A 22,587-nucleotide genomic window follows, 5' to 3' on the forward strand; every position below is an offset into this window, starting at 1 on the left:
TCATAAATGCACCATTCTTACACAACAGCAGAATCTTGGTGTTTATAAAGGGATTCACCCAGAGGTTAAGCTTACTTACGTTCTACAGATCGTAAATGAGCGTAACCCCCAGATTTCGGTGATGTGGTAGGTTGTGGAAGACAGTTATCATTGTAGAAATTGAAATTAATTAATTCTAGAGTAAATAATTTCATGAAATACGAGATTTAAAGGGTACCGCTAATCCATAGTTGAGCGAATAAATCATTTTTATAGCGCTAATACAGTTATACCGTACAAATGTATATACTTACGAACCATTTTGTGATTTTTGTATGATAGATTTCGTTGGGTACAGTATGATAACAGTTTATTAAAATTAATGTATAACATACTTGATTTGAAGATTTTAACTCCTTAAAAATCACTCTTGCACGAAAAGATAATTTTTAATTCTATGTACCACTAACTTTGCAATTGCATTTAAAAATCGACATTTTCATCAATCGTAGGGAGATCCAAATCTACATATTATATATATTATGAATGAATCAATCTGAGTAATTTTTGTTTTTGTATTTTACCATTGAAATAAAATCCGCCACTTGCGTAAGATAATGGAATAAATTGTAACACTGAACGATACAAATTTTAAAGCAGATATTTTTCGTAGACGCCTATGTTATTTCCAGATACAAAGTAAGAAACTTAACGAAATCAATACTGTTTTAAACTGAATGAATTTAAAATATTTTTTGACCGTAATGAAAGTATGCGTTACGTTCAGTATCATTTGCCATTACAGATTTTCGCCATGTCCGCCGTTTTGTGGGTGTGTATGTGTGGTGCCCTCTGGGTCCTGGTCACGACTTTGCCGGTACAACAGCAGTCTGTTCAGGACTGGGTGGATCCAGGTAAGGGACAGTCAGGCCTCATAAAACGGTTTCTCGGTGTTGACAAAGTAAACACAACGCACATTCTAGTTAATTGATAAAGACAGTTTTACATGATGTTACATTGATTTATAAATTAGATATGCATATTGAAATTACTAGTTCATATTTCATAAACAAGCAAATTTATCTTTTCGAAAACTATTGAAAGAAGAACGTATATTAATAAACAGTTAAAACAACAACGACCGAAATAGGGATATACACTTTTAAATTAATTAAAACCGAAACGGTGTATACCAGAATATGTATTAATTAAACAATTTAAACGATAACGGCCTTAAGATGGACATATATTGGTAAATAATTAAAACAAAAACGGTTTATACCAGAATATGTATTAATTAAACAATTTAAACGACAACGGCCTTAACATGGACATATATTGGTAAATAATTAAAACAAAAACGGTTTATAACAGAATATGTATTAATTAAACAATTCAAACGATAACGGCCTTAAGATGGACATATATTGGTAAATAATTGAAATCAAAACGGTTTATACCAGCTAAAGTATTCATAAAACAATGAAAACCTAAACGGCCTTAACAGGGACATAATTTATTAAAATAATTAAAACCAAAACGGTTTATACCAGAATATGTATTAATTAAACAATTTAAACGACAACGACCTTAAGATGGACATATATTGGTAAATAATCAAAATCAAAACGGTTTATACCAGAACATGTATTAATTATACAATTCGCTTGACAACGGTCAACATTTTTAAAACAATCAAAACTACAACGGTCTAAGCAGGACTTGTATTAATCAAATGATTAAAACGACACCAGTCTGCACCAGAATGAATCCACGCTCAGACTCAAATTATGTGCTCGAACTGTCTTTCCTGTAAGTCGCCGAACCTTGCAATGAGATCAAAAGTATATAGTAAGGCTTATGCTAAATTCATAGGACATTTTATATAATATGATATTTTAAAGGACGTTTTCTCATTTTGATAAGGTCCACTTTCGTGGGACGTCAAGGTCAGAAACACGGATGTTTGGCCACATCCTAGTCTGATGTAGAATTCAAGTTTTATTCGAACTTTAGGCCATTGGCCCATCAGTATACAATACATATTATACACAAATCATGGACTTAATGTACAGATAATGAAGGCAATCATATTCCATTTTGATACCCTTAATTTGTTTGCCTCATAGATGAATTTTTCCTAGTATACACAATTCTTTAATATTATGGACACTCAATAACTGAACGGCTTTAACACAGATGTTTTTTTCCAATAATAGCTTTTTGATAAAACGTGATCTGAGATTTTGGAATTTAGAACAGAGTAATAAAAAATGAAATTCGTCCTCTACTTCAGAGGGGGAGTTACACTGTTTACAATATCTACGTTCTCTAGGTATATTTTTATACCTTCCAATTTCTACAGCCAAAGACNCATATTCCATTTTGATACCCTTAATTTGTTTGCCTCATAGATGAATTTTTCCTAGTATACACAATTCTTTAATATTATGGACACTCAATAACTGAACGGCTTTAACACAGATGTTTTTTTCCAATAATAGCTTTTTGATAAAACGTGATCTGAGATTTTGGAATTTAGAACAGAGTAATAAAAAATGAAATTCGTCCTCTACTTCAGAGGGGGAGTTACACTGTTTACAATATCTACGTTCTCTAGGTATATTTTTATACCTTCCAATTTCTACAGCCAAAGACTGTGTAGATGTACGGATTCGAGTTAAACAAATGCGATATTTCATTGGTATATATTTTGTGAGGTAAAATTGTAATGATTCTCCGAAATTAATGATATTTTTATATAATAAACATTTTGGAGAGTTTTCCATTGAGGCCCTAAGGGATTGTATGCCTTGATCAAAAATTCTTTGTTTTATCAATGGTAATAACACATTTTGCTGAGAAATACATGCATGGATTTAACCAAACATCCTTAAGACCTAGATTATTCAGTTCATCTTTAGTCCAGTTGAAATCATTTTTACTACAACATTTTAATAAAAAAAATCTATAGGAAGTGGAAATGATACAATTTTAAGATTTTAAGATCTTAAACCAATATTTTATCATTCTAATTTTTCTCATACAAACTAGAGGTAATCGTCCCAATTCAAGATATACCATGTTGTTATTGGCCGATTTCTTCACTTTTAGTAATTTTTACAAAAATGTAAATGTACATGTTCTATCTCTGGAGCTTTGTGCATACACCAAATTTCACTTGCATAAAAAAGGATACTGCTTACATATGTATCGAAAAGGTGTAGCATAGTTTTTACATTTAAGTTTAATGATGAACACTTTGAAAATAGTGCAAACATAGCTTTTCGTCCTTGGATAGCTAATTGTTTTTGGATAGAAGTGAATTTATTATTGTAATTTAGAATAACACCTAGGTAAGGAAATTGATCCACACATTCGACTTTACTTCCTTTGTAATACCATTTTTCATCATTATGTAATTTTTTCACATTTTCTAAAAACTACAATTTTTGTTTTTCCGTATTTACAGTTAAACTCATTTTTGTAGAGTATTCAAAAAGGCTATCAAGAAGAGTCTGCAGACCNTCGACGTCATAATATGTTGCATCTTTTTCAATAAAGGACATTTCAAAATCATTAATAAAAAGTGAAAACAGCAATGGTGACAAAATTTCCCCTTGCAATAAACCGACATTGTTTTCAAAAAAGTTAGAGCATTTCCCATTAATTGAAACACAGGATTTGACTGATATATAAAGCGACTTAATAACAGACAACATTTTCCCTCGAATACCAAGCCTAGTCAACTTGCGCCATGAGCTTAACCTGTCGACAAAATCAAACGCTTTGCGAAAATCTACAAAATAACAGTACAATCTTTTCTTAGATGGCAATGTTTTTGTTATAATAGTATGTAATGCAAATATAGCATCTATCGTACTCACTTCCGGACGAAATCCGAATTGAGCATCTGTTAAAATATCATATTTTGTACAAACATCTAAAATACGTTTATTAAGTATAGAAGTAAAAAGTTTACTAAGACAGCTTATTAAACTGATGCCTCGAAAGTTATTAGGGTCATTACGTGTACCTTTTTTATGAACAGGAATAATAATAGCCGGTGTGGTTATCGTTTTCGTGTTTTTTGAGTCGAGACATTTTGATGTACATAACATGAGCAAAACAAACACTTTTACGAACAGAGGAATAAAGCAATCTGAAACATTTCCCAGTGGATTTATTTCATAAACTATCCCGTGTTGTTTCCGTATAAATCGATGACCTGTCATTTGACCGTTTATTACCTCATTAGCAGTACAAGGACACACACGGAAGCGTACATAATTGATTACCTCATCACTCATTAAGTCAGACTGACATTTGGTAATAGTATAATCTTAGTCGTTTTAATATTTATATAAAAATGAGATTGTGGACAGCTACTCAAGTTGAAGTATCGATTTTTAAATTTTAATGGGACGAGACGAAAGTTTTTTTATCAGTTAAGTTGATATCCTCCAAAGCATGTCTGGACCAAATGGTTTTCGTCACACTCGTTGATAATGTCCGAAATCAATGTCAGCAAAGTGTTGCATGATACTGGAGATTAAAGCTTGCTCTTTAACCACGGCATTATCTGTTGAATACGAACAATTATACTTGCGATAAGGAACCTAAACAAATAGACATAAACAAACAAACCTGATCTGAGATAATAAGTGAAGCCTCCCAACAAAACACATGCTTTCGTCCACCGCACCTTACGGTGCCTTCGGCCCTATGGATGTAAAGGGTGGTAAAACAATGTGATACCCTGTCACTCGATTTAGGTATATGACCGAAGGTAGAACATATCATGATACAAACTATGATATAAATATATATATATTTATATATTATAACGCGTTTAGGTAAGCTATAATATGTTAGATCAATTTCGTCATAATATGTTTGACATTCGTAATTTCTAGCTTCCCATTTTTTCTTTTGGCATTAAAATACTTCTTTTTAATATAAACTTTATTTCATTCCACATTAAGTTGCATGACACCACATAACATACAAAGTACAGAGGAATGGGATCCGGAAACAAGTTGAAATAACCTTCACGAGAATTTATTTCATCAAATTATAGGCATGATGACAAAGTTACTGAATTCTATGGAAATTAAAGTAGAAAATTGAAATTTTGTGAGCGGGCTTGCGTAGATAGGTTTTTAAGTTTATAATTTGAAGGGTAGTTCTTAATATAGTCAGGCAAGGAGTTCCAGATACTGATGACAGATGGCAACACAGATCTAGTGGACGAAAATGATTACCCGTGCGAGTATCATGGTTGTGATAATTTCGGTTACGCTGAGGTATAATATTAAGAAGGTATTGAGGTGCCAGACCGCGAACCATTTTGTGGAAAAGAATAAGCTTGTGCTGTTTACGTCTTTCCACGAGGGGAAGCCAACCTGTTTCGGTATACAGTTTAACTCTACTTGTGAGTCTAGTGCCGCCAGTGATTATGCGTGCTGCTTCTAATTGAAGATTTTCTAATAACTCAGATTGAGCTTTAGTAAGGCAGTCCCATAAGATATAGGTCGAATAAGAGTGTAGACTAGTATAAGTTTGGAGACTATACCTGTCCAAAGCGAATTTGAATTTACGTAACATATTTATTTTAGGTGAAATTCTAGATATTAAATAATTGATGTGCTCATTCCAATGACCATTTCCAGAGAGAAAAATACCTAAATGCTTGTGTGTAATAACTTCAGAGGTGTTAGTATTGTTCATATTTAAGGGAGGGTGAAAAGGTTTAATGTTTTTTCTACTAATGAGCAGGGTTTCTGTTTTGGAAGGGTTAAAATGTACTAACCATCTTTGCGACCAGTTATGAATGTTATTAAGGTCACTATTAAGAATTTCTGCGCTGACTCTAGGAATATCAACAGTGATGTAAAGAGAGGTGTCATCAGTGAATAATTTATTTTAGCTTGTATATCTTTAACAATGTCATTTATATATATCAGAAATAAAAGAGGCCCAATAATTGAGCCCTGTGGAACATCAGTCTTAACATGTAACCAATTTGATTTTTTACCATTGATGACAACTGTCGGCTTTTGATTGGAGAGATAATTTTCAAACCAAACTGATAGCGAATTTCGAATCCCATAGCTGGATAATTTACAAAGAAGGCTTTTATGCCAAACACGATCTNATTCAGATGGGAATACCCCAGATCTAATTGATCTGTTAAAGAGATTAATTAAGGGGACACATATGATATTTACTGATTCTTTAAAAAGACGAGGATTTACCAGGTCAGAACCAATGGCCTTAGAACTGTTAGTGGTAAGAATAGCATCTGTGACATCATTAGCTGTGATGTTGATATCAGATTCATTTTAATATCACATAAGGAATTATTACATTCACTTTTTTTAGTGACACATTCCCAATTTATCAACAATCAGTCAACAGATTTCTCATGTTAAACGTTGTTTTGTTTTCGATACATTTTTAGATTTTGTTGAAGTTGTCAATTGGAGGCGTACCTTGAAATCAGCACGATATGATTTTTTTCATTGCAGTAAATGAGCCAGTAGACCAGCAGAAGAGCTTCATTCTACAACCAAATGGGCTCCAAAACCAAAGGAAACAACAAAGTAGCTTGCCAAAAGCAAATCCATTTGCACACAAAAACAATCTGAGACGCATTGGTTTCCACAACAAAAATAATTTCGTTTTTCGTGATCAACCAATATCTGTAATTGGACCAGACGGGCAGGTATACTACGTAGGTAACCAGCTCAGCCCAGCTAAAAACGTCCCAAAGACACCATCTGTTGTACCACAGGCTCCCGTCACAGACAACACGGTTCCACTACCGTCTCTCGGTTTCGGAACTCAGCCAGAAATGATGCTCTCTCATCCAGAACAGCCGAGTCAGGAAGCGCTCATGTTGGACAACACTGAGACAAGTCCAGCCCAGTCTATTTTAGAAGCCGAAATACAGTCGTTACAGAGAAAGCTTCCGTTAGAACCAGCAATTCCAGATATTTTGCAAACAGCTACAGTCATGACAACGAATAACGATAACACAGGTAGTGATGACGATGATGATATTAAGGATGATGACATTAATGATGATGACTCAAATGATGACGACGATGACGATTTAAATGATGAACACGATGATAATGTAAATAATGACGACGATGACGACATTAATAACGAAGACGATGACGACGTCAACAATGAAGACGATGACGGCGTAAATGCTGAAGACGATGACGAGACAAATAATGAAGATGATGATACAAATAATGAAGGTGTTGATAACGTAAATGCTGAAAACGATGACGATACAAATAATGAAGATGATGATAACGAAAATGCTGAAAACGATGACGATACAAATAATGAAGATGATGATAACGAAAATGCTGAAAACGATGACGATACAAATAATGAAGATGATAACAACGTTTATACTGAAGACGATGACGATACAAATAATGAAGATGAGGATAACGTAAATGCTGAAAACGATGACGATACAAATAATGAAGATGATAACAACGTTAATACTGAAGACGATGACGATACAAATAATGAAGGGGATGATAACGTAAATGCTGAAGACGATGACGATACAAATAATGAAGATGATAACAACGTTTATACTGAAGACGATGACGATACAAATAATGAAGATGATGTTAACGTAAATGCTGAAAACGATGACGATACAAATAATGAAGATGATAACAACGCTAATACTGAAGACGATGACGATACAAATAATGAAGATTATGATATAAATAATGAAGACGATGATACAAATAATGAAGACGATGATAACGTTAATGCTGATGGCAATGACGATACGAATAATGAAGATGATGACGTAAATACTGACACAAATAATGAGGATGATGACAACAATGTCGAAGAAGGTGATGATACAAATATTGAAAACGATGACGACGTAAATAATAATACTGATGATATAAATGATGACACTAATACCGATGATGATAACGACATAAATGATGACAATGGTGATGTTATGAACGATGATATAGATAATGAAGACATACACACAGATAATGAAGACAACGATGATGTAAATGATCAAAACGAAAACGACAATGAAGATGAAAACGATACAACTGAGGATGATGCAAATGATTCAAACAACGAGCAGACAAATGCTATCACAGAAGCTGACGATGACATCGATAACGACAACGAAGTTGATGATGTAACTGACGCGAATATAAACGAAAATGACGGTGATGACAATAATGAAGATGAAGAGGAAATTTTCCAGGGCGATTTCAATGAAAACACAGTTCCTTCTATAGAAGATATAGAAGATATAGTAGACGTCGAATCAATAGAAAATGACATTGACGAAGAAAAAGACGCTTTTGATGATAACAGTATTGATGATAATGACGAGGACGACAATGACGAGGATGACAATGATGATGATGTTGATGTAGGTGGCGATGATGATGATGATGATGATGATGATGATGATGATGATGATGCAATAAATCACTTTAATGAATTAATCAATTCAGCAGATACAGACAACGACGAAACAATTGAAAATACTGATAATGTACAATCAAACGAAATCGGTATAAACGACGACGACAATGATGATGATAACGACGATGATGATGGTGATGATAACGATGATTATGATGATGATGATGATGATGATGATGATGATGATGATGATGATGATGATGATGATGATAATGATGATGATGATGATGATGATGATGATGATGATGATGATGCCTTACAATCGAATGAGTTGAACGAATCTGAGAAGGAGATGGATACGGACGTTGACGATAATGACGAGGGTATTCCAAGTGTAGAATTATCATCAGGGGAAGCAGTTGGCAGCAACGACGACAATGTTAATGATTTAATATCAAACGATTTTAATGTATCTGATGAGAAGGAGGACGAGGAGGACGAGGAGGATGGCAACAAAGACGATGCTGATGTAGAAGGCGATACTCCAAGTGCAGAATTACTACCAGAGCAAACACCAGATAACATCAACAATGATGATGTACAATCAAACGAGTTAAATGGGTCTGAAGGGGAGGAGGAGGACAATGACGATAAAGAAGACGACGACACTCCAAGTGCGGAATTATTATCAGGAGAACAAGTGGTCGACGACGAACATGAAGACGCCGATGATATAAACTCAACCACGTTAAATGAATCTAAGGAGGACATGGACGGGGATGATGAAGACGATGACGATGAAAAAGACGGAGCGTCAACTGCAGCATTACTATCAGGAGAAACGATAGATGATGATGATGATGATGATAATGATGATGATGATGATGACGATGATGATGATGGTAATGATGATGATGATAATGATGCTGATGATGGTGATGATGATAATGATGTTGATGATGAAAATAATGATGATCATGATGCCGATTATGATAACAAATATGAAGAGGAGGTGGAGGAGGAGGAAGATGATGATGAGGAGGAGGAGGAGGAGGAAGACGACGGTTTAATTAAGGCTTTTAAAAATCACATCGCTACTAAATTTGGTATCGACCTGACCGGTATTAATGATCCTGATCAGCTGCTTGATCATTTGAGTGAGGTCATGGAAGATACCTCAAATAGCGAGAGCAATGAGAACAGTGAAGTCAACTATGAATTACTGGGCAAATTGGGATTTAAACAATCAGGCGATGAGAGTTCGGACGAATTCCTTGAGAAAGTGCTTGATGAAATTGAGGGTCATTCTGGAAGCGAGGAAAGTAGAGAAAGTTCAAATGAAACCGAGGAAGACTCAGAAGAGGATGTTTCTGAATCAGATTCTAGCATTCAGCCGATTGTGATGGATTCCCCGTATGCTTTACCTAACGAAGGATATGCCATCAGTCCGGACATGGTGTTTGACGACGTGGTGGGAGCATCTCTCCAAGGTGTAGATAACACAGAAGTTGTATCATTACCTGTCGGAGCCCTCTGATCTCATCACATGGTGGGTCCATGGCCCTATGAACAATTAATCACATCCTAAGTGCCATTTTAGGGTCACTGGTAAAAGGTATTTAGGCTTTGTAACTTCACGAACAATTCTTTAAGCTTGTTTTTTCTATGGAAGTGTGACAGAAAAGCTTTATTGAGATCGAGAACTTTTATGAAATTAAAAGAAATCGAATGGTAATATTCAAGTACATTATCGTCATTTTAAACAGCTGTTATATTTTCTACGGTTGAATTGATAGGCAAATCAACGTGCATACAGAGTAACAGCTATGTAACGTAATCGTCGTTCAATTTTTATTGAGAATTGTAACGCATATAATTTATTTGACAGTTTTGCTGATAACATGTTGATGGTAATACTCTACAGTTTAGACTTAAGGTGTACAAGATTGTATACAAACAATAAAGAAAACTTCTATTAATTAAACAAGACAAAAGAACTCGAGGGCATTCATTCTACATGGACAAATCAAGAAGTAGATTAGACGTTCGTAAATACTCGTTTACTCAGCGTTTAGTCAGCAGCTAGAACTCCTTACCCGAGTACGTGGTCCAAGCACCGAATATCATAACATTTAAAAATCGCCTTGATAAGTTTTGGGACACTGGCGACAGGATGTTTACAATAACACCCGAGTGATGTCACATACACTATATTACATGTATATAATTATTATTTGAAGGACTGTGATCTGAATATAGAGGCAAATGTATATGCCTGCGTTCAGAATAATCTAAGTAAATCTAAGTTAAAAAAACAAACAAAAAAAACACCCACGTATGACATTGATACATATATTTCATGAAAATCAGTTATTGTTCATGACATGATATGACAATGATAATTATGGAAGGAGAAATCAATATCTTAACAATTATATTACAAACGTAAGCACTTCGATCGTCTTAAAGCTACAATAAAGCATGGCAAGGTTACAAACGTAAGCACTTCAATCGTCTTAAAGCTACAATAAAGCATGGCAAGGTTACAAACGTAAGCACTTCGATCGTGTTAAAGCTACAATAAAGCATGGCATGGTTAAGAAATACGACATTAATAAATGTATGAACAGACATATTTACAAATATATTGAGAATAATTGTCGCTGTACATGGTATTCCAATGCAAAAGAGTTGGAATACAATGATTTCAAGAGTTCTAATTTATATGTACATATATAAAAACGCACTCGTAGGTTTATATATGGAAAGATACAGTTATTTTCATATACTGTATGTTCGCGTACTTGTTCGACGAGCTGAAATTTTCGCTTTCCTAAAATCTCTTAAGTTTATATATTATATTTATCTACCTTATAAATATAAGCGTGTGAAGGCTCTCTCGTTAGTTAACTCCACGCGGAAAAAAATGCGAACATGGCCACACCGCGAAAATCTGCACCTTTAGAGTATAATTAAAGAAAACATCTAAATCAAAGATACTTTATACAATTCCTAAATAATATTTCATCCACAATAAAGTTTGGTGCCTTAAAGGTGATTTATGAAAACCCATTAAGCAGAATTACGCGACTTCACATATCGCAGGTAGTGGCAGCCTCTGTAAACATTACGACATCATACACTTTACAGTGCTGTAAATACTGAAAGGTAACGAAGGTCAATTTCTAAAGGTCAATTTCTAAATGTCAATTTCTATGCCTTTTTCTTGGCTTGCGATACTCGTTTCGTTTCAGTTATCTTTAAAGTACTATATTACATTATGCATCAGAATAATTACACTGCGTCGAAGATAAAATCTAAAGATAAGCGTATCATCTACTAAGTCGGGAATGGTGCGTCGAAAATAAACCAATATACATTAAACCCAAATATAAGGGCATTATCAACTACGTCAGTATTAAGGGAATGGTGATTCAACAAGACCAATAAGTGCAGACTCTTACACGTTTACACTCTGTTTTCACAAAATGATAAGCAGACATTACATAAACGTCATTATCGCGTTACGACATGGGCGCAGTATTATTTAATCAACACTCATACTCTCTTCACTCTCGATGTCATCAAAAAGAACGTTGAATCTTGTCTCGAGCAGGCTGTTCTTTCCTACCGGTGACAAGGGGTTACCACAGAGATCAACTTCCTGTAGAGATTGCATCTTCACTAGCTTATCGACGTCAATTTCTGAAGAAGAAGAAAAAAGAAAAATAAATCCAATTCAACTACATGATTTTCACAACCAGGTTTCATTCATACGTAGAACCAAATACTTAATGACCCCTACGTTAGTTTCTGCGAAGACGAAAAACAAACAAACCGACATAGTACATAATATGGTGTTCAGAAATAAATTAAATCCACAGTACCAGATAAGTACATACCAGAGATTGCATTCCTGCTCATCTTCAGTACCAGTAGATTACCACACTGGTAAACCACTGGTGGTACTACACTAAGGCGGTTCATAGAAAGGTCCAACACCTTCAGCTCTGACATCCCTGCCATTTTTTCTGGTAACTCAGATATCGAGTTTTTACTGAGATTAAGTTCTGAAACATATGTCATGACATGTTGTAGGAAAATGTATGTGAAAAGGTAATTTGATACAAATCAGACCCGTCATGTACCATTTATCGCAGCCTTTCGTAGAGAATCGGAGTGAAGGTTCTGATTTTAATCTGATTTGTGAAGAAGGGCATGATGGTCTACAAATGATCTACAAGCAATTGAAGAATAACATATTTGCCAACATTCCAAATTTATGACCTCTATTTGACAAAATAATCGCGTTAAACCCACTTATTTAAGCTTGAACCTCGGTTTTACTCACATTGAGCTAGACTATCCATCCTTCAAAATATCAACAGTTTGTGAAAAATCATGTTTTTATTTGGAATTTCAATTTACGGGTATTGAATATTATCGTATTAAAAAGGGCGGGTTCCATCCCATACGGTTGACAACACGTTAGAGGAAACATAAGAATATGTTAAAGAATTATCACAACAACACAACTTGTCAAATATGCTCTACCATCCTCGATACGCCAAAGGTTTCGCAGCGAGCAGAATCCTTGTATTATCGAGGATGACGTTCTACATGAGAGAAAACGTACGTAGCGTTGCAAAGTCAGACAACTACAATGCTTTGTGTAATTATATATTATATACTTTGTGGGAATACCTTGGAGCTGGTTCAAGTTAACTGGCAACTTTGGTGGGACTTTCTGTAGCTGGTTCTGTGATAAGTTACATGTCTGTATAGTTGTCCCCCTCAGTACCATGTAAACGGCATCAGGCACCTTCATCAGACCACAGCCAGACAGATCTACAACGATACAGTGTAACTGTAGACTGTGTTACGTTCGGACACATACGCCCATCTTTTTTTTGTTTGTTAAAGGGAATCTTTTTATTGACAAACATCAGAATTAAGACAGAGAAGATTTTAAGTAATGTGTCAAGGAGATAGCAATACGTACATTGTTATAACGCGGCCAGCGCCTTCTATATATGAATAAATGTTCCTTGTTCGATTATTATGTCTATAAACTCGGGTTACTTTCTTTTAAAATCAACTATCGAGAGAGGATAAATATAAGAAAACCAATCATCACGAGTTAAGGGAGTCTGTGTGTGAGATAGACTAGACTATATACACCACTCTAGTGTATCCTAGGGTTAGTTTGTTTTGTGTAGAAGCACGTGTGTACGCGATGGTGGTGTATGCACATCACGTGTAGCTCAGCTGTGTCTATATTTATCTACATGAACAAACTTTTCGTACCTCACAAGTGTATACATATTACGCTGTTTACAAATCTCCGTACTTTAGGTCTACTCTCCATATTACAGTTGCGTATGGTAACGGATATGTAACTTACCTAAAGCACCATTTTCCTTAGCTGTTTGAAGACGTCTAGAAATTTCAGCAACTTCCGATGCTGCTTTCCTCTGCACCTCTGTCGCCATACCTCCTTTTCTAAATATAGCTCACTAGTTCATGCCGATACCAAGGTTACCATGATGCTGCACCGATTCTGATGTCTGATGTAAGCTACGTTACAGATAAACATGGAAGATTTATAATAAACAATAAACATTAATGAATGGGTTTCAATCAAAGATGGTGTACCACCAATGTACTTGTGTTGTATACTCGGTTTCCTTTTCTTATTTATTATATTTAATCTATAATTAACATAATACCGATAAATAAGTACACACGACACCATTCTTCAAATGAAAGCCGACAACTCTATTACAACCAATTCTCTATATATACTTGTAAATATAATTTTCCTCGATCTTTACTTATGAGATGAGCAACTGGAACGCCTTACTACTAATATGTACGATAAGCGGACGATTACGATTTTCCTGAACTTCACTTTCTTGATAAGAACACCCCTACTACGGTGTTAACATATCGCAGTTGATCGAAATATCATGATTTCTGTGATAACATGCTGGCTGAGGAAGACTAGGGACATGTTTTATGGTCGCCATCATGGTCTTATCTGTCCTCGAATTCCCAGGGATTCCACTAACTTACATTCTCCGTTCTCTACATCCCCGGAATGTGTAATGTCGAAATTGGAGGCTCGCTGTTAGCTTTTTGATTGGTTTCAGATAAAAGAACACGGACATATCGCTAGGTTAATACCTGTTCTTTGATGGTTACAGAAGAGACACCCAGCTTCTAAGTCGGTTAATTTTATCGTTACACTCCAGGAGTGCAGAAAACGTAAGTGGGCGTAAACTCTGGAAATTCGAGGATGGATCCCATAGGGAAATATGCTATTTCTTTGTTTGAAACAAAGGTCGATGTTTTTGTTTATGCCCATTAGTGTCCTTACCGTTTTGTTGTTTTCACTACCCAAGTTCTAGCTATGAGGACGTGGCATTATTTTTATTTGACACGAATTTACATGACGGGTGACGTAGATGAAGCATAATTAAGACACCGACCCTTTTGGAACACCTGGGCCCGTATTCATGAAACCGTTCTCATGCTCAAGCATGGATTCTGTGCTCAAACCAGTATTATTGTAACTGGCTTAAATCATGCAAAACAATCAAATACTTAGATGTAAACATTGAAAACAGTATTCGGCTCTAAGGCTCTTTCAATGTTTTCCAAATCTTTTACAAAATAATAATTTTGTATAAATTTATAACCAGAACAAGAAAGTAGGCATGAGAACAAAATCCATGAATAAGCATGAGAACGGTTCCATGAATACGGCCCCACATCTTGCATAGCACTTTTTCACATGTCTCGATGTAACGTTTTCCTTTGTTCATATTTGTCTCCAGTTTCATCAATTCTGAGTTGGAGTTGCCTTTTTGTTGACACTTTGGTATTCTTTATTTTAGTGAAAAGCTAGCCCGAATTGAATAGCTAACCTAAATTTCCAAAAACCTAAGGATGATATTTAGTTTTGTAAGTGGGTGTTTCTATTGTACTATATTATATAGTAACGTCGAGCGACTTGTTAATGTAGAAAACGCTTAACATACAAACATACAGTAATATCATCACCATAATAAGTATTATCTGTAAAGTTCTTTTTGAATCAATAGTAGTATCTAATATATACAAGGGCCTGATGTTCCCAGGCTGAAATTTAACACTAGCGTTTAGATCATATAATGATACTAAATTATAACAATAGTTAATGTTGCAAAAACGTAAACTGTTTTTAAATATAAAGCTTTACATAATATTATCATTAGCATTAGAACCCTTTATCTAAAACATAGTTTTATACATTTCTTGTGCTAATGTTGATGATAGGTAAATCGTGCAACTACTCTTTTTATCTATAGCGGTAAAATCACTGGTGCTTGCATAGATAAAACAGTTGTAAGGGATATACTTCTTTATATATTTATAACGGGCTGTGTAATATTGTCACCACATGTGACATCATAACATAAATACTTCTCGTTTTAACGACAGGAGCCAGTGGTTAAATTGACAAGAATTCAGCTGTATAGACATTAACTTTGTGTGGTGAACAGTCCTTCCTGTATGGTATCACTTCCCTAGTTTTTATTCCAAATTGTACATCCCTGTACATCAGTGACTATATTTATACTAACAATAAGGAACTGAACAGATAATACAATGTTATAGTTGTTTATTCTATTTTATAAATACATGACATGTACAATCATCAAAGGGGGTCATAACATTTAACGATTTTCTAGTTTTTTAGTATACATTCTTAGTAGAACGACATAACAAACAATGAAACAAATGTTTTAAACAGTAAGAACCAAAAGTATACCAATAGTCAGTATGTGCAGATATAGACAACATTTATATATCACATTGTAATGTTTTGAAAAACGCAACACTCGGTAATGTATATAATTGGTGAAACTAGCAATCCATGCTTATACATAGGGGTATTGATAATGGCACTTCATAATCTATCACTCCAACACACAAGGTTGTGTTCATGATCTATATAAACAGCATTATTGAATTAAGTTTATAATTTACAACTACATTAATTGTAAGTTACAGATATAACTTCGAAATACAAAAAACTTGGTTATGTATATAATTCATAAGAAACAGCAATATCTAATTAACTATACAACTCATGAATACAGAGAGATTTAGTTTACTATATAACTTATAAATATAAAACACTCAGTGATATATCTATATAAAAAACAGCAATATTTAGTTATGTATATAATTCATGAATACAAAACATTTCAGTTATGAATATAATTAAAGAATACAGATTGAAATAAGTTTAATAACTTGTTTCTGGATCATATTTCATGTATGTAAAAATTAAATGTCCTGTATATTGTAATTGCAAATTTACGAAATAAGATATGGTTTATAATAAAGAATACAGAAATATTCAGTTAGGTATATCATTACACGAAAACATCACCAAATAAAATGTCAATCTTCCAAGATAACGGAAGTAACCATAAATGTATACTAGTCGTCAACACAAGTGTGCTACTTAATTATAAAAGGGTATAAAAAAAAAAGTAAAAATGTTTCTCATTCCTAGATATTCCTTTAATACAGACACTTGCTGTACTGCTGGTACTCTGGCTCAGACAAATTAATTGTGTCCGTTTAAACTAGTTAATCAAAATTGATCACATTTGTTAAGATTTTAACCACTCACTCTTTAGAATAATCTGATAAACCAGTACTCCTTAGTATCAGTGATGGTCTTCAAAAGCATTTTCAGAAGCTTATTTTTGTTGGGTTTTTTTTGTGATGGAACTAAGGAAGTCAATCATATGCTTCTGACAGACTTCTATGTTAAATCTGACAAATATGTTTGGTTATTTGTTGTTTAAATGTACTATACAGCAGATTATCCAACAAAACATCAGCTGTCTCCCTCCTCTGGTCTGTCCAGCAGAACTTTGATGCTTGACTCTTGCAGACGACATTTCGCTTCTGGTGACAGTGGGTTACCGCGTAAATCAACTTCTTGGAGGGAAGACATTTGTATCAACCTTTCAACGTCAATGTCTGAAACAACATGTTCATTTTTATTGTTTGTCTTCAATAAGTTATTTATTTGGAGCTTTATTGGTTACCATTTAAGATACATCATTGAAATGACATATAAAGGAATGGGTTGTTCCTCATACCATTTTGGACATTCACTCTGCACACAGGTAAAGGCCTCATCTGTCAATACACCTATAATATATATGGTGTGTTGACAGATGAGGCCAGTACCTGTGCTCTGCTAGCCTGCTGTTTCCACTGATTGGATCATTCAAATACAACAGATAAACAAATGCAGTGTTATACACTCGAGAATTTCCTCAATTTGTTTGGTTGCTGTCAAAACCCATAAAACCCTAACTACATTGAACATGTTAGATATATACCAGAGATGTGATTGTGGTCCAGCTTAAGTCGGTGGAGTTTCGAGTATTGGTACACAACATCAGGTAGACAGGTGAACTGGTTCTTGGAGATGTCTAGTGTCTGTATGTCAGTCATTTCACTCATTTCCTCTGGGAACTCGGACAGTTTGTTATCACTCATGTTCAGCTCTGAAACAAAAAGACAAACATATTGAGAGTTAGTCTTGAAGAGAAATAGAGCTTCTTATGGTAAGGAAGAGCACAGACCTGTTTTCTTTCATTACAAAAGACTTTATCTTTGATAAAGCCCATTGAAAATGTGTGGAACACTCAATATCAAATGACATACATCACATAGTAAATAATGGGTAAGTTTAAAAATATTTTGAGTTAATTTTAAAGTAGAAAGTCAGATTGACTTTGTCCTCCGAGATATTGCTTGTTTTGTATGTAGGGATTTGAGAAGGAATCTTGTTAGTCTAATCAACTACACTGTTCAAATTAGGCTTACTAAGCCTTAGTGTTGTTAGCAATCTTCTCCCATCGACATTGGACAAAGATACAATAAATGTATGTATACATATAGTTTATTATCATATTTCTGCATCTTACTAAGAACATAATTTTAACATGTCTTAGGAAATGACTTGAGTGATACAAGCAATGGTTGAACAATCTGCAGCAAACTGACAAATATGAAATTGACAAAATTCCTTTTTAAACAGGTTTGGTTTGTTTTAATTTTGTTTAACGTCCTATTAACAGCTAAGGTCATTTAATGACGTGCCTCCATGTGTGAAGTGTATGCGTTCTTGCGTGTGTGTATGCAGGAGACAGGGTATGTTAGTGTGCCTGCCTCCTTGTGATAGCCCGGATCTGATGCCAACTTTATAGTGCTATTCCACTGAAATGCCATGCTCAAGAAACCCAGCACAGCATTCCGCCCGGTCACATTATATACTGACAACGGGTGAACCAGTTGTTGCCATTTTCCTTAATGCCGAACGTTAGGTAGGAAATAACAACCACCATTTTTAAGGATCTTGGTATGTTCCGGCCTTCCTCACCTGGACGAACACTCAACAGTCATGCCAAAAGTGAGGTGTTGCCAAGCAAGACGCTAGGAAATAAAAGGTAGTTAGAAAAAGATTGATTTTGGTCGCTTTTGTGTCCCCAAATAGAGGACACCAAAGCAAATCCCCAATTCTGCAGGGGGTTCCCTCATTAGTCGCAGGGGTGTTTTTAAACAGGAATTCACAGACTTTCGAAAAAAATACCTATTAATTAGTATTTTTAGGCAGAAGTTTTTGGTTAACTTTCTTTGAGTAGGACACCAGTATTTGATGAACCTTGTTGATGGCTTGCAATGCGCAATGATAGCTTTAAATGATCTGTATCGTATGAGAGGATTTTTTTTTTCGATGTTTTGTTGATGTTTTTATTTGGTATCATATGAAAGAGAAGAAGCAATGCTTTACACTTCATATCAAATACGCTCATATTCCATGCAGTCTAAACGATCAATAATCAATATTAACAGAAATCACCTTGGATTGTTTTGAAGGTCATGGGAAACCGGGGAGGGATTCTCTTTAATTGATTGTTCGAAAAGGAACATGACTGTACAGGTGTGTGTTTCAGGAATATGTAGATTGCATTAGGAAATTTCATCAGACCACAGCTCGTCAAATCTATAACAGACAAACAAAAGAAATCAACATATACTTCATATTCTATCATTTCATAAAACTTTTAATATATGGTATCTCAACACTATACTTGTTACCTGTGTGTGTGTTAGATTTATCTTTCAACAGAGCACAGTCAATAATGTTACTGTCTTTTAAACTTTAACAGAGCACAGTCTACATAATGTTAGTCTTTTAAACTTCAACAGAGCACAGTCTACATAATGTGTTTTAATTTGTTTTACATTATGTTACTATCCTTCAAACTTCAGCACAACATTCTTAACATCCATCTCATTGCTAACAAGAACAAGAATATTAAACTTATTGAAAAATATGTCACACAATTAGACCTAATTAAATAGCTCTGTGTTTCTGCTCTTCACCTTGAAAGAGGATTTGTCAAGCTGTTTATTAGATTAAAACATTGAGCAATGTACTGTAGTTGGCCCTTTAATGTCACGCTACCACAATTAGAACACTACCCAAATCGGTACACGTCCAGAAAAGGGTTTGAATAGTATAGCATTTTCCTTTGACAGTAAAACAAAATAGATATTTATCAGCATTTCCACTGAATAGTTTTGTTTTCATGAACATTTTAAGAGTACACAATGATTTCAAAGTAAACATATCAGAAAACCAGTAAAAATGAAGTACATCGAAGAAATTTTGGAGGATTTTGAAGGGGTTAAATATAAGCATGTTTAAATGTTGATTTCTGGTCCTTATAACTGGATATTATAAAAATGTATGTAAACAAATGTAGTTCAGTATAGTATTTATAAAAGCAATACATTTTGTTGCAATCGGCGTCAACTAGTAAAATTAAAAACAAGTTTCATAGCCTGTGATATGGTGTACCAATTTGGGTACTAATCAAGGCCGAAAAACGGACGAAATCACTGGGAGTTTAGCGTTCTATTTTCAAAAACAAATTACTTAGAATTAAAACTTTTTCTGAAAATGAACCACCATAGGTTGTCTTTGTCAAAAATTAAGAAACATTCCAGATACAAGATCTGAATTTTCAAATATCACTGAAAAACTATCAAAATTGTACCAGTGTGACGTTTTCTTGTTTACTTTCTACTGTTTATTTCAAATAAAGTCTTTATCAGCCTGTCATCATCAGAATTTCATCTTGGGTCAGTCCCTAAACAATTTTTGTGATGTATATTCCTCATAAAGTCATGGACACATTTTTCTAAAATTTTGTATACAGGTTATCGTGTCAAATGAGGCTGAATTTATCATCTGGTCTGGTAATAAAAACCGATAATATATTGACATAATCGATCTGATAAATCCTCCTAAGCAAGAAATAAAGGACACTACAGAGTCCTCTACATCAGCCGCTTTCCTCAATCTTAACTTAAATTACAACATGACCAACAGTCACTTTATGACAGCTTACTACTAACTTAGCCTGAGTTTAGACATTTTGACAGATAGATGTCTGGTGTACATCGATCTGTAAAAATATCCAAGTCTGGTTTCAGGGCCAGAGGAAACTCGGCTGTATGATGAGCAGGACGATTTTGAGTGAACTTTCTCCTTCTTAACAGTAAAATCATGCCTTCCCCTACCTATGGTGTTTATATATGTCACAGATGATTCGGTATTCAAGAGCTTCGATTTGAATACCATGAATTTTGTGATGGATGTTGACTGCTAACAGACAAACAACACAGATGCAGGTTGTTGAAGACTATGGGCAGGTTTTATGGTCGTCGCCTTTCTCTCTTAGGGAAATATATTATTTCTTTGTGAATATATTGGCTGAAGAGGGATTATGATGGTCGCCCTTTTTGACGATTTGGGTCACATTATCTACCTATGAATAATTTCTTACAAATGTTAAGTTTGTTTTGAACAAACATTAAATGAAAGCTTATTTTGAAAGTTTTGTTGCTGGAGCAGCCAAAGGTCAGCTCCTGTCCAAGTAGATGATGATGATGATGAAAACGTGTTTAATTTCTTATGTCCAGTAATTAAGAGTGCAAATGACAGGTCTACCCACTCTAACCACTGAAAACAACTCACTAGGCCATTAATGTACCGGCCGAGTCACTAAATGAAAATGTCAGAAAATATAGAGACATTTCGCCATAGAGCACTCTACTACATACAATCACCTCAGTCACAGGTTATATGTTTACCCAGCAGGTGTAGGGTCGNTATTGGGTCATAGTCACGGCAATTCGGTGATGTTTTCGGCACCAAATCGCATATTTCCCGATAAAATATGGCAGATGGAAGTAAATAACGTCTACAAAGGTGATATTTCACAGTAATAAAGAAGTATTTGGTTCATAACTGGATCGTATGGGGTAGTATTGGGTAGTATTGGGTGGTTTTGGGTAGTATTGGGTGGTATTGGGTAGTATTGGGTAATTAGACGCGCCCACAGGTTATATGTTTACCCAGCAGGTGTAGGGTCGTTTTGCCCCCAATACCGACCGCCATGGATCGGTCTAATTTGAAGCTTTTCTATGTCTCCCTTAGTCTTTTTTTTTTGTCATTACATTCGTTAGATTTTTATGTGGTCGACCAGATATGTACATACAGTGTCCTGAATGTAGCTACACCTGTATCAACACAATTGTTCGTGAAAAATTAATATAGCAAGAGTTTTGAATCATTAAAAAACATTTCGACAGATATTCATAACTTAAAAATGAATAATAATATTGGAGAGAAACAAAGACAAAAAAAACATTGGGTGAACTGGATAAAGGGCGAAACGACTAGTGGAGCTAACTGGATTAGGGCGAAACGACCCGTATCCGTTTTTATCTGTTTATGGTCACAGATTCATACCAAACTGTACAATTTCTTAGATTTCTGTTACAAATGGACAAATTGTATACCAATCTTATTGTTTTCCTGTGCTTCTTGAAGACGTTGTGCTACTAAAGCAGCTTCTGCAGCCATTATGACAAGCTTGTGTCAACACCACACCACATGATAACGTTTCCGTTTTGTTTACAACTAGCACGTGGCTCTTCGGCGTCGAAGATAGAAAATGTACTAAAATCACAATCAGATATACGCTTATGTTTTTAGCGACGACTTTGAAGAAC

The 22,587-nt window shown here is 34.8% G+C and overlaps 5 protein-coding genes across 6 annotated transcripts in view; 3 read left to right on the plus strand and 2 right to left on the minus strand.

The window, feature by feature from the left end:
* The window catches only part of LOC110448205 (protein PFC0760c-like), a gene marked incomplete at its 3' end in the record, with an annotated part of 17,222 nt that extends 8,569 nt beyond the window's left edge, over positions 1-8,653 (plus strand). The window contains exons 2-3 of the mRNA XM_021494335.1: positions 785-893; positions 6,510-8,653. Of these exons, the coding sequence (XP_021350010.1) occupies positions 794-893; positions 6,510-8,653 (2,244 nt within the window). The remainder of the gene's footprint in view (positions 1-784; positions 894-6,509) is intronic.
* An 11-nt stretch (positions 8,654-8,664) lies between these two features.
* LOC110448206 (acidic repeat-containing protein-like) lies at positions 8,665-9,334 on the plus strand (the record flags this gene model as incomplete). Its single annotated transcript, XM_021494336.1, has 1 exon — positions 8,665-9,334. A coding segment is annotated over exon 1 (561 nt), but the record flags the coding sequence as incomplete, so codon positions are not given.
* Positions 9,335-9,367: 33 nt separating this feature from the next.
* On the plus strand, positions 9,368-10,735 carry LOC110448210 (nucleolin-like; the record flags this gene model as incomplete). The annotated part of the gene is made up of 1 exon (XM_021494338.1): positions 9,368-10,735. A coding segment is annotated over one exon (591 nt), but the record flags the coding sequence as incomplete, so codon positions are not given.
* Positions 10,736-10,759: 24 nt separating this feature from the next.
* On the minus strand, positions 10,760-13,951 carry LOC110448219 (leucine-rich repeat-containing protein 20-like). The gene is made up of 4 exons (XM_021494351.1): positions 13,826-13,951; positions 13,126-13,269; positions 12,324-12,491; positions 10,760-12,126 (listed from the first exon to the last, which is right to left on the minus strand). The coding sequence occupies exons 1-4, from the start codon at positions 13,911-13,913 to the stop codon at positions 11,969-11,971; spliced, it is 558 nt and encodes a 185-aa protein (XP_021350026.1). The 5' UTR covers positions 13,914-13,951; the 3' UTR covers positions 10,760-11,968.
* Positions 13,952-16,706: 2,755 nt separating this feature from the next.
* On the minus strand, positions 16,707-22,525 carry LOC110448220 (leucine-rich repeat-containing protein 40-like). Of its 2 annotated transcripts, XM_021494352.1 has the most exons (4): positions 22,375-22,525; positions 19,361-19,504; positions 17,835-18,002; positions 16,707-17,466 (listed from the first exon to the last, which is right to left on the minus strand). In XM_021494352.1, the coding sequence occupies exons 1-4, from the start codon at positions 22,436-22,438 to the stop codon at positions 17,321-17,323; spliced, it is 522 nt and encodes a 173-aa protein (XP_021350027.1). In that variant the 5' UTR covers positions 22,439-22,525; the 3' UTR covers positions 16,707-17,320. The 2 variants fall into 2 exon arrangements, with proteins under 2 accessions (XP_021350027.1, XP_021350029.1); XM_021494354.1 differs by lacking the exon at positions 19,361-19,504.
* Between the last annotated feature and the right edge of the window lie 62 nt (positions 22,526-22,587).

This window comes from Mizuhopecten yessoensis, unplaced genomic scaffold, assembly GCF_002113885.1.
Source record: "Mizuhopecten yessoensis strain PY_sf001 unplaced genomic scaffold, ASM211388v2 scaffold3949, whole genome shotgun sequence".
NCBI classification, from domain to species: domain Eukaryota; kingdom Metazoa; phylum Mollusca; class Bivalvia; order Pectinida; family Pectinidae; genus Mizuhopecten; species Mizuhopecten yessoensis.

What these genes read in the sequence shown, in the direction of transcription:
- LOC110448219 (XM_021494351.1), bottom strand. Translation starts at nt 13,913, where the DNA reads ATGGCGACAGAGGTGCAGAGGAAAGCAGCATCGGAAGTTGCTGAAATT. An exon ending in TAAGGAAAATGGTGCTTTAG is followed by an intron (nt 13,270 to 13,825) that starts GTAAGTTACATA and finishes GTATCGTTGTAG; the next exon opens with ATCTGTCTGGCTGTGGTCTG. An exon ending in TAACTTGAACCAGCTCCAAG is followed by an intron (nt 12,492 to 13,125) that starts GTATTCCCACAA and finishes CATATGTTTCAG; the next exon opens with AACTTAATCTCAGTAAAAAC.
- LOC110448220 (XM_021494352.1), bottom strand. Translation starts at nt 22,438, where the DNA reads ATGGCTGCAGAAGCTGCTTTAGTAGCACAACGTCTTCAAGAAGCACAG. An exon ending in ACAGGAAAACAATAAGATTG is followed by an intron (nt 19,505 to 22,374) that starts GTATACAATTTG and finishes TGTCTGTTATAG; the next exon opens with ATTTGACGAGCTGTGGTCTG. An exon ending in GACCTTCAAAACAATCCAAG is followed by an intron (nt 18,003 to 19,360) that starts GTGATTTCTGTT and finishes TTTTTGTTTCAG; the next exon opens with AGCTGAACATGAGTGATAAC.